The 12,729-nt window shown below is 42.5% G+C and overlaps 1 protein-coding gene and 1 long non-coding RNA gene across 3 annotated transcripts in view; one reads left to right on the forward strand and one right to left on the reverse strand.

The window, feature by feature from the left end:
- The window catches only part of LOC147134015 (uncharacterized), a 74,852-nt gene that overhangs the window by 38,933 nt on the left and 23,190 nt on the right, over positions 1-12,729 (reverse strand). The window lies entirely within an intron of this gene.
- Positions 7,732-12,729, forward strand: part of pitpnc1a (phosphatidylinositol transfer protein cytoplasmic 1a) — a 32,536-nt gene continuing 27,538 nt past the window's right edge. The window contains exon 1 of the mRNA XM_086056054.1: positions 7,732-8,325. Coding sequence (XP_085912180.1) covers positions 8,278-8,325 — 48 coding nt within the window. The 5' untranslated portion in view covers positions 7,732-8,277. The remainder of the gene's footprint in view (positions 8,326-12,729) is intronic.

Genomic DNA, 12,729 nt, shown 5'->3' on the forward strand with positions numbered 1-12,729 from the left:
TGAATGACGCTTGTGGAATATTTTCTCACTCGCCGGCTGACTAAAAGCACTCATCTCCATCATGCAGGCCTTTTGTGACTCATTCACGGGCAAAACGTGGGAGGAGAAAACATACTCCAAGTACAGGCAAAGTTTTTGCAATCTTCATTTGAAAACATCATCTCTATACACGGCTTCCTCTTTGGAAAGGGATTTTTTTTTTTTTTTGTCAGTCGCCATGGCGACGGCGCGGGAGCGAGACCCGACGGGAGCGAAAGAAGGAGAGCTTGGTGAAAAGGTCACGCTGGCTGGGTGACTTCTGGCGTACGTTTCTCCACAGAGGACCCTCTTGCGGGTTTGCGCGCTCAAGTTATTCTGGAGGATTTGGAGGATTCAGTAGCTGCCGTGGTGCCAAATTAAACAATTCAAAACTCCTCAAACTGTGTGGAAAGTACTGGCATGCAGTAGAAGATGTAAATACTCCCTAGTGGTTTGCGTCAGGTAGAGAGGCACTTATGCTACGTCACAGATTTTTGGGGGGGTGAAGTGTACCTACTTAATTTTGGTGGGAAACCTGGTGTGCACGGTGGTACCTTGTAATGTATTTTAATGAGGTTTCCAGCATGTGCACAATCAGGAGGCCACGTTACATTAAGGGCCCATCCCACCCACCGGCAGAAACGTTGCTGCGACTCAGGTGACTAAGGGAGACCCCACTTCATCATTGTGGAGCCGCGCCTCCAGGCTTATATTCTGGCCTCCCCGACGAGCCGGCTAGTCTCCAGGAGACATCGGCGAGACGTCTTTGCGACCGACACAGACTCGAGTCGCCATCGGGTTGCCAACTATTCCCGGCTAGCGAGAAAGGCCCCTAAATGACTGTACTGGCTGAGTTTTTAATACAAACAAACCACCTTCGCGTGAGGCTCATCAATAGTACTAGCTAGCATAGCCTGAATAACACGCTAGCACAAATTGACCTGACGTCACGAATATGTGCACTAGCACTTAACACAAACTCACTTAAGGGGTCAGACTCACTTTTTGGCAGCTGCACACAATAATTATTGTTAGGGAACGGTGGCTGCATGGGGAGACGTACTTTCACTTTTGACGGTGCATTCAAGGACTCCGAGAAAAACAGGACATCTCAAACGGATGGGGGGGAAAAAAAAGGGAATGCACACCAAATATTGGTTTTATATTTTCAAATGGAACAGATGATAACTTCCCAGCCCGAATTGAAGTGTTGAAAACGTGACTTGAAGGACTTTTGGATGCCGCGCGAAAAATGACATTGCCAGATATCACTCAGGAGAGCTGCTGCAAGGTGAACCAGTTTGCCTGGCTACAAAGACAACAAAGTGGTTGGAATGCCGAGATGGATGCCATCGCCCCCACCTCACGCACGCACGCACCATCATCATCATCACCACCACCACCACCACCACCACCGCCCACCTGCCGACACTCTGCATGACAACTCTGCACATGCAAATGTAATTTCGAAGGCAATTTGAATTGCAAAGCAGAAAGTCAGCAACGTGTGTCGAAACATATACGGCACTTCCTCGCGCCAAAGCGTGTTGTTTGTGAGAACGTCAAGGTGTATTTGTCAGTGAAAGTGACAATTCCTCCAAGGTAAGGAAACGAAGGGCTAATTGAGGTGCACATCAGGTGCTCTCGACGAGATTGGCCTCTCTTTTTCGAATATTGGAGAGCATTGTGTCAGAAAGAGGCCCGCGCTCTATTGAAATCGCTCGCGTGGCTCCATCCGCTTTCAATATTCACTGCACGCAAAGTTGCTTATGCGCTTTTGTACATTCTTTAAAGGAGGTTGTCTGAAGCTTTCATCAGGGGGGAAAAAAAAAAAAAGAAAAAAAAAAAGACTCATCGAGTCAGTTCTGAAACTTTTCTTCGCGTGTGTCTATCAGCGATGGCAGTAACGCATTGGAAAGTAATGTATTTATTTTTATTTGTAATCAAAAACTTGATTGTTAAAAATGTACTCCCAATTAAGTTATTGGCAAAACCGGTTGTCAATTTCATGTTGTTGGCGTCTGTTGAATTTAACTAACACGTACTCTAATTTAGTGGCTTTTAAAATCAAGTAACCAGTACCTTAACTGAGTTACTTTTAAAGTCACATCATCTGTAAAGTAACTGAGTTACTTTTGCAAGGCAACTGAGGCAACACTGTCCATTACAGTGTATCTGTACTTCTACTCAAGTACAGAGTCCGAGTACTTTTTGCCCTCATTATCGCCCCGCTTGTCCAGTCCCCTCTCGGCATCCAAAAGTGCACGTTCAACTTTCAAAGGTCACGACAAGCAATTGGAACTTTTTTGTCACTTTGGGGCGAACAGAAAAGCTCTCTAATCCCGCTGCGCCCTCCGTGTTTGCAGTCTGCTCGACTAATATTAGGGGAGGGAAATTTCCCCTTCGTTGCCCTCAAGGATTCTTGAAATGAACCTTTTGCCCATCGTCTGCCCTAGACACACGTCTCACTTGCTAGTGTCATACATCAGCATGCACACTTTAGATAGTCCTGAGATTCATCACAGTGCTTACATTTATTGGCCCTTCACCCAATTTAAGGTTTATGCCGCAGCGTCCCAATTTTTTTTCTTTTTTCTAATCTTTCAGTAAAGGTTACGACATGGGCATGTTGAAGCTATTTTAACCCAAATGATACATTTAATGCTGAACCATTACACTGGTCTACAGCAAATTTTCAGCAGAGATGGCTTCTTTTTAAATGTATTTCTGACGCAGATTTTAAAAATGTGGATAAGGCATCTTGATTCATATTCCGCTGGCCCAATATTAGTGGTCCTTTGCGGAGGATAAAGAATATACGCCAGCGAGGATTCTTACATTGTCTGTTTACATGTGTCGCTCCGCTGTTTCTGCTCCACTGCTCTTTCCCTTAGCATGAAACTAGCAGACTTAAAGGCAAAGCTATGCGCTTGCTTTCAAATCCACAGCGCATAATTCCTCTTTGACTGTAAACTTCAAGTGAGACTGGCAGCCTCTTTTCCGAACAAGTGTCAATTCTATGCGCCAAAGCGCTGCTTGTTGTGAACTAAGCGATGTATAGCAACCGCTGTCACCATAGTGACGTGAAGGCAGCAGCTTAGAGGGGCGTGGCACTGAGCCTTGAAGGGATGACAAGCGCACCCAAAACGCTGGCGCTGTGTGAAAAGCAATCACACTCCACTGGCAGTAAATTGAGATTTTCTAATCCATTATGCAGGGGACAATCTTCCGAGGTCCGATTCCTCGCTCGACTGCGAAACGGGAAGACGAGCCGCTCCCCAACTCATCTGTTCAACTTCACTTCCTGCATGTTTGAGTGTAAGCAAAGCAAAGAGGTGGATTGCGTCGCCATGGTAACGGCGCGGACGGCAGCGCGTCAAACGCCACTTTGCTGAAGGATAAGGATGTAGAAATAAAATCAGACCCTGCTACTTGATTTTCTTGGCTGGCTGTTTATGAAATATTCATCTTGCATATTTTGGACTGAAAGTACAAAGTTTGCAGACAAAGCCTCAGAGTTGGAGCACTCGGCAGTTTTATGGAAGCGGATTGCTGGCCTTGTGTTTTTGGCAGCACTTCATCATGTGATTAAAAAAAAAAAAAAAAAAAAATCCTGTGTGAGATCGTTTTTGTCTATATGAGAGTCAAAAATTGCACGTGAAAAGAAGCTCAAAAATGTCAATGTAAACTACTCCAATCTAGAATGCCGATTGGCTCGACCATGAAAGAAGCCCCGCCCTCGCTCTGTTGCACTGCCAATACTTGTTTGTTTGAGAGGGGATTTATAGTTTCTGAATATGAGAGCTTTTTGGACAAAGGAGGTCTTTTGGTGTGTGTGAAACTTTTTTGGTATAAGTAAGTTTTGGGGGGGCCAATTTTTCGTGTGAGTTAATTTTTGGGTGATTGAGAGTTTCTGGGGGAGAGTGTGTGAGGTTTGGGGATGTGTGAGTTTTTTGGGATGAGTGAGTGTTTTTTGGTGTGAGGTTTTCTTTGATTTTGCGTGTGAGAAGTCTTTTGATGTGTGTGAATATTTAATTTGTGTTTTTTTTGGGGGGGTATTGTGAGAGATTTTCTTTCGTTTTAGCCACGCCCCCAAAAATGAGGAAAACTGAAACGTATTCCGACAATGAAGTACTACTGACAGTAGTTGTCAGTCCTGTTTTCATCAATGGTCCAATTAGTGTGACATCAAGTGAAACATTAAAAAAAGCCGCCCACGTCGTGCACTCCTCTTCACCTGGGCGTCGTGCCATCATTAAGCCGCTCGGCCACACCCACCTTCCACCAGTGTCCACCCCACTCCAATAAGGCCCCTTATTAAATTTTGTCTCCGCTGCTTTGGAAGGTGCCGAGAAACGAGGCGGCTTTTTTTTGCGCGGTAACACAGCGGCTGCGGGGAAGTGACGGACGTTAAAGGCCAGCTAATGATGTGGAGAGGCGAGGAAGGCAGGTCTCTTAGCAACAGCTTCTCCTCGCCGCCACCGGCCCGAACACATGCTGTTTGTTTGTGTGCGCGCGTCTGTGTGACAGCAGATCGGAATGCGCCGGCCAGACCGTGGCAGGTATCATCGAGAGAGAGAGAGAAGAAAAGTACTTTTGCTTTTTGATGTTGCCTTGCTGTAACTAAGGAAGTCGTGCAACAATTCTATTTGTCACACTTTAATTTGCCGTCTGCGTGGGAGTCAGATGATCAAAAGTATCAATTAAATCCGGGGAGGCGGTAATGTGCGATAAGCTTCATTGTGTTTGTCGCAACACATGCTCACAGAGCTGCACAGTCGTCGTTGGGGAGCATCATTTTTATAAACTCATTTTTTATGCTGAAATCTCCTCAGTATAAATATATTCATGGATGTGTATTCAAAAACAACCACACAACTTTGCCTTCCTCTGGCTTAATGCTAATACAGACAGCAAAACGCCACAGATGAGCTAATAACCAATCCTATCGATCGTCACGATGTTATAACCCTCTGCGCAACGGACAATTGAACACGGACGATACACCAAAATTCATGCATATGATCTTCATCCTCTGTCAAAAATGCTTAAAGAGGTTGAGTGAAATAGGTTTTCATTTGTGTTTGCACAACTGTATCATACTACCGCCTGGTGGCCAAGTCACAGACACCAGAAGGAGTCGCAGTGAAGGAATCATGAATTCATTATATTGCTAAAATATTTTTTGATCAAACACAACATTCTAATGTTTCTTCCATTCATTTCAATTGGGGGGGATGAGCGTGGTCAAGGAACAAATTCAATTTGTATCCCAAAGCACCACTGCATAAATTTCACAGTCTTTACAACCCTCTGCAAGAAAACAAAATCAGAAAATTGAGCTTAACAATTATTACTCATTAGGGCTTTTATTTCAAGTATTTTCATGAAAAAAAAATCGAATCTTATCTATTTATGGTATAAGTGATACGAAGTGTATAAAACAATATTCAATATTTGCACAACTAACGAGACATCAGCCACAGGCGCACATTTGCGAGAGCACGGCGCCCTCCTGTGCTCAATATGTGAATTACACCTGCCAGAAATCTGTCCTCTTACTTTTTGCACCATAGTTTTATCACCAGATTTTTAAAGCAGTTTGATGAACCTAAAGGTTTATTTTCATAATGATTTTACGTATTCAGTCTGTCAGCTGTGGAAGAGCCAATCATATCACAGAATGTGCTTTAGTGCAATTGAATTCTGTTACGTTTTGTGTATTCATTGCTAAGCACAAATACAAATGGTGGATTGAGTGTTTAGCATGGCTGCCTCACAGTTCCGAGTGTCTGAATTCGAATTTTAACTCTGGACTTCCTGTGTGGAGTTCGCATGGTTCGCCACTGCTTGTGTGAGTTTCAATCTTATCAAGCCTCTTTGGCTTTGCTTTTATGAGGCGAGCGACTGAAGCATTCTGTTGGCTGCTCAGGTAACTTAGCAACGGATTGTTGTGGACGAGATGCAGCTTGGATTGTGTCCAAAGGCAAACAGTACAGAACAAAACGTCCAAAGTTGGAATGGATCAACATTACATAAAGGAAGCGACCCGTCATAATGTTTGTTTGAGGAAAACTGGAGATCATCATCATCCACTTTGAGGCAGATAATAACGATAGAAGTGTGTTTACCGTAGCGCTAACTGAAGAGCATAATTGGCTAAGCCATTTTTGGACATTTTCCAGTTGCATCGATTCTTTACGGATTACCATGACCTGGATGACTGCCAATCTACACAGACAGAAAGGGAAAAATGTTTTTAGCAAACACGTTGACATTTTTTTTCCTATTAAACTAATGGGATGTATACAAGATGAATAAAAATAGACAACTAGCCTCCAACAATCCCTTTACCACCAACCTCAACCAATAGACACATCCATAGATTTATATGAAAACTACTGTACGTATAGTAATTACAATATGCATACATATGTACACACACACACACACAAAAAGCAGTTTATTTCTTCCCATGCTCGTTCATTATGTTTTAATACCACACTGCTATTTTTCTTCATTAAAATCCGCATTAATTCATTATTCTTCATCCACATTAAAAAATTGTAGCAGTGTTCGGGGGGTGGATTAATACCATTTCATTCGCTTATCTGACCTTATTTTACATATCTTAATTTCATTGTTGTTTAGTGTCTCATAGGGACTAGCAAAACAAGGAGAGGAATAGAGACTCTTTTTAACGTATGAGATATCCGATTTGAGTAAATGCGGGGACGTGTTTCGAGTGTTCCTTAAGTTTTGTACTACACTGACGAACAGCTCTCCAGTGACATCTGCCATTGAAAAGGAGAACTGCATACACTATTTCCTAAAAGGGTTGCTGTACCTGAACGTGTTTTCTACTACATACATTTAGAGGATGACAGGATCAATATTTTATCATAACAACTGTCAAGCATGTCCCGTAGTTGTTCCAGAAATGTTCACAGGCAAAAATACGTCCAGCACGTGTCGGGTACATACATTGTCTTTTTTTCCACTCATTTACTTACCACTGCTGTGTTGATGTTTTATGGAAAAATACACCTTGCATCTAACCTACCATTTAGTGCAAATGAGACTTTCAACCTTCAGTGTATGAGCAGGAAAATATCTGGAATTTAATTAATATTTAGATGGATGTGAAATCTTGAAGGTTATTGCGGTCTGTAATTTCAGATCGTTCTTACATCAATGGATGACATACAGTTCATACTAGCAATCCGTTTGGAAATGCATTCCATCTTCTGGACTTTTTTTTTTAAATATAAAACTAATTATGGCTACATTTCAGGACCAAGGTCAGCTCTCTTTGGATACACGATTTCACACAGACGATGTCTTCGCTGGTGAGAATAACTGCTGTAATGTACCTTAGTTAATCACTATTATCAGCACTGCATATTTGTTTTGAAGCACAGTAAAAAAACAACAAAAAAACATTAAATTATGTAACGTTATTGTCCTAATTTTTAATTCTTATTTTTAGGTTCAGGTAGTGAGCGATATTTAAAACTCCTCAAAGTGTATTAAATTCCTTTTATTTATTGCGTATTCAATGCGTTATAATCCCGTTTGTGAGTTTTAAATCACTAGGTCATAAAGCCTTATTAGCACGGCGGGGTTTTTTTTCCCTCCGAAAAACAACCGCTATCAAACTTTCCTGTCACGGACTCCAAAATAAACCGACAATGGCTGTTTCATACATCGACCACAAGACATGAACACGGGTTTAAAGACGGACGTGGGTTAAATACATCACGAGGAAAGGCGCTACTCTAAAACGAGTGGAGTTGCCTTAGCTAGCGTTTAAAAGCAGTATGATTTATTTTATTGTGAAAGCCCCACTTCCGTACTTCCTGTTCCGCCTCCGCACCAACTCCCACTTGACTGCGTCGCTTCAGTTCAGACCGCCGTGTTCTTCACTGGCTGCGCGGAGCTGCGTGCACGCAACTGACGAGTGGACTTCTTGCGAGTCGCCCTTGGCTCCTGCTACTATCATTCTGTCTTTTTTCGACGTGTTGCTCCCACTTTGAAACTTGTCACCCGGCGGATCGTAAACGAGAGGAGCCGAAAAGTGAGCCTACCCTCAAGGTGGCATCGGTGAACTTTACAGCATCTTTGGGAGCGGAGGGGGGCAAACAAATGGCTGTCATTGCTCTCAACGAATGATTGCGACGCAAAGACTCACTCGAAGCGTCAAGCGTCAGACACAAGTGTGCTTTTCAACGAGAACAAGAAGACCGTGCAGTCAAGACTATGTTGATGAAGGAGTATCGCATCTGCATGCCCCTCACCGTGGAGGAGGTAAGGCACATTTGTTTGGAAGTAGCTACTAAAGCTTCACCTTGCCTTTTTTTTTTCATTTGATGTTATATACATTCAAAACAAATCATCTTTCCCCACGGTGTCTGTTCCAGCATCGGAAAACAGCCCCAAAAAAATTGTAAATGTGCTTTTTCAATGAGGAAAAACTGCACTCTGTGCTTTGTTTTACTTAATAAAAACGTACTTTAAAGACATAGTTGTTTTGGAAGAATTAAACAGTTTGTGCAGCTTGATTGAATACTTTTGTGCTGCTCCTTCTGGTGTGCCAGCCATGGGCACCAGGGGGCAGTATAATGCAGCCATATAGGCAAACGAAGAAGAGTAACCACTAATCTAAGATGCAATACATCATTTATCACGGAGGCTCAAGAATAGATGCCAGTGAATATCATTTATGTTCAAATCTGCGTTGCCTAAATAGGTATAACACGCTAGTCATTAGCACGTCAATGACATTTGTTAGCGTTAAGCGAGCGGGCATTTCTCGAGCAAAGCTATTTGAAATGCACAAAGTATAACCCTTTTGTTTTATGTTTATAGTGAAAAGGCTTTCTTTGTTTCTTTTTTTTTTTTTTTTTAGAATACAATCTATCTGACAAATTATTACTTGTTGTGAAATGAGTTGAGTCACTGCCACCATACAGGGCTGAAGCGGGCCATCTGAAATGATGTGTTTGGCCCCTAAACCTCGAGTTTGACACATTTGACTCGTGTTCATTTGGAGATTGTGAGGGAGCTGGCACCAGGGGGAGCTACGATCCTCTTTCGCTCCTCTGTTTTGGCTTTGGGAAATATGGGATTAGAGGGGGATTGTGCTCAACGTCAGCAGTGTCGGGATGATTTGGTTCCATAAAGGCTTCAGGTGCATCTGATCATTTGGGCCGACTGCACCGTGGTTACGTGACTCCTCCTCAACGCGGATGTGAAACGATACTTATGCAACATGTGCTGCTTTTGATCGAAAGCCTCGTAACCACAATCCGCGCACAATGTGTACGATGCTTAATGTTAGTTTTCTTTGTATTTTGATCTGTTGCTCCTTATTCACATTTTGGAGTTCCTCCCCTCAGTTCAACATAGTTGCTTGACACCAAGATGATGCTAAAGCAATATTTTCTATATAAAGTATGTATTTGGCCTGAGCATAAAAAAAATAAACTTTTTCATTGCAGTCAACTATATAGTTCACTCACCATGATGATGATGATGATGATGGTGATGAATGACGAATTTCACTATCGCCTGAACGTGAACTCCCCGTTTCGTCAACCGGGTTCCGACATTAACCAGCACAACTTTCATAAATGAATACGATGACGTCAACACATGTTTGCTTTTTAAATATTGTAAAAATATTACATATAAATATTCAATACGAGACGACACGCTTCACCATTACATCCACAGGTAGGCCTACGCACACCATTCTGAATTTCAGAACGCATCGTTTCAAACGAGGGCCGTTGCCAGTTCTGGCAGGAACACCACCCAAAAAAAAGGGTTCGTGTCAGACCCCGCCTGCAGATGTTTTATCGAGCACATAATTGTCCTCCAGGTTTTAACGGTGTGTGGTGCGAGGTAACCTTCCACCTTATGGATTCATTGCATCTATAAATAAGCGTGTTGCCATAGTGGCTCATGCAGTGGTTAGCTTGAAATCGCGTCGTTGCCGTGCTGTTTGCGAGGCCCATTTACTTTGGTTTACATTGGCTGCAGTTTGAAATTGAACCCATCCATACTTTGGGCCCTCTCCCTGAAGTCTATTGATCCTAATCTTACTTGATGGTGACATTTTAAAGCCTTAAGTGGTTTCTACGAGTTCTATGCTTGTAATTAACGGCAGCCTACTTTATCACATCTCGACTTTAAGGCCTCCAAGTTTCACTCCTTGAGCCTTGTTGAATGGCCCAAATCTCCTCAATGTGAAGCGGTGCGCTCTGTACACGCAGCTGAATGCGCCTGCAAACAGGCCTTCTCCGTAATATTAAATGGAAGCACTGCGGGCAATCGGGAGAATGGCAACGGGCGCAAACAAATTTGGGTCACTATACACAATTGGGCTTGAAGCCGTCACCGCTACGCTATGGATTTTTCAGCATCGCCAGACAATGTAGTCGCTTTGTTATTGTGGTCGTGATGATTCTGTCATGACTCATGTTGCATGCTGTGCAACAGCTTGTTGTGTAAGGTCAGGTTTTTGTTTTTATTTGTGTGTGCGTGCGCAACACACGAGTCTTGCTAGTTGTATTGGGCTACAAGAATGGATGGATGCAAGTTTTGCTCTGACCAACCAACGAGAGAACGGGAAAATGCTGACATCATTGAGGGCCACCGTGAGGACAATTTTGAACTCTTAATTGGTTAAAAAAAAAAAAAAAAAAAAAAAGAACCTTTGGAAGTATAGTTTAAGTTAAATGGGCCAGAGGTAGAGATTGTGAAGGCCCTGGGCAGATTACCGGTAGATTGGGATGGAAACACCGAGACTGAAATAAGATTGGATGAAAAAAAATTCACATACCGGAAGCAGTGCAGCTAGGAAATACTACCAAATTCAAAGAATATGTTGAGAATAAATTCATATAATTTCCCGGAACAAATGTTAGAATTTCGATTGTAAATGAAAAGTGGATATAAAGTCTACACACCCCCTGTTCAAATGCCAGTTTGATGGTTAAAAAAAAAAAAAATAGTACTAAGATAAACCATTTCAAAACATTTTCCACCAATAGCCTGTACAACTCCATTGAAGAAAAAAAAAAGTAAACAATGTGGTTGCCCAAGTGTGCCACCGTGCTTGATTAACCCCAAATAAAGTTCAGCTGTTCCAACAGGCATTTTCGTGATGTGATGATTCATTTTGCTGTGCATGTTGCGTAACAACAGGCGACATCATCTTGTTGTGTAAGGTCAGTTTTGTTTTTATTTATCGTGTGTGTGTGTGTGTGCATATGCAGATGCTACATGTTTGGGCGGCGACCCAAAAGGTTGCATTACTGCCTCCCGCTGCCTTTTGGCTCAGCAGCCTGACTAATGAGAGTTCTGCTCCCTTATTGTTTCCGCAGGTGGTCGTAGCTCATGACCTGGCTCGCTCACACACACACACACACGCACGCACGCGCGCGCACACACACACACCATATGGATATAGTTTTGATAGGCCAGATGTCAAAGGATGAGACATTTGGGAGACGGCAGGTGCGCGTCAATAAGGTGCTAGATGACATGAGGTGACTCAAGTCAGCAGAATCTGCTTGTGTTTTTTTTGCATACGAGCGTTGTCAAACGCCGTGCAGCTTCCTCTGTAATTAAACAGACGCTAGTCAAAGAGCCTTTTGAGATGGTTGAGAGCTTTGATTTGATTTCCACCACTGGCACGATCATCTCCCTTCCCGGGTGAAAAGACGAGCAAATGAGCTGTGAGTTAAGAGCAGAGGCAAATCTCCTTCAATTCATTCTTTAAGACTGTAAAAATAAAATTGCTGTTTAGTCTACAAATCGATCCGTTACCGCTACAGTTAACATCATGCGCACAATCATTTTGGGGGCACGCAGAGATTATAAAAGGTGTAAAAAAAAAACCAAGAAAACAATGACACTGACACTGCTCACCACTAAAAGAAAATCAGAATCAGGGCTGTTTTTTCTTCAGCAGGAGCTTGGGCCTTAGACAGGGTGGGTGAAATGATCAAAAGTTCGAAATGGCAGTCAATGTTAGCGCAAAACCTTCAGGCTTCTGCTAGAAAGTTAAAAAAAAAAAAAAAAAAGAAAGATGTCAGGAAAGGCCTACTAGAACATCTGAACTTTAGGTGAAGTTACTTGGAGGCAGTTTAATGGCAGTAGGTATGTGCTGACTCCTCCCATCCCATTTATGAGGTTGAATGTGATTGGTTACTTGTGAATACAGCCACATTCCAGTTAGAAGAGGGCGTGCACACTTACGCAACCACATCTTTCAGTCGTTCATTTTTACATACCTTGTAGAAAAGATGCAAACTGTTTTTAATTCAGTAGTTGTATTAAGTTCGTTGTGTCTTGTTATCTCTATTTTGGTTGGTTCATATATAACAGACAATGGAGATTTTTAGGTCGTTTTATTCGCTGACTTGTTTCGGCGTGTACTTCCGCCTTCATCAGAGTGCCACTGGTGTGGTTGTGACGCGTCTTTATCAGCTGATGCTCCATGACGGCTGTTTAATTCAGTTGTACGGGTTATAGGGCACATTAATGGTGGAAAAGGTTTTGCTGTGATTTTAATCGGTATGATGATGATTTTTTTTATATCGCCTGTTTGTTCTAATAATATCAAACCGGACGACTGAGGAGGAATTTGCTTTCGATCTATTGCAGCGTGACTTCACTTGCATAGTCGCATTCCATTAAACT

The sequence above is a fragment of the Filicampus tigris genome, chromosome 16, assembly GCF_054856515.1.
Source record: "Filicampus tigris isolate MCC_2025a chromosome 16, RoL_Ftig_1.0, whole genome shotgun sequence".
NCBI lineage: Eukaryota > Metazoa > Chordata > Actinopteri > Syngnathiformes > Syngnathidae > Filicampus > Filicampus tigris.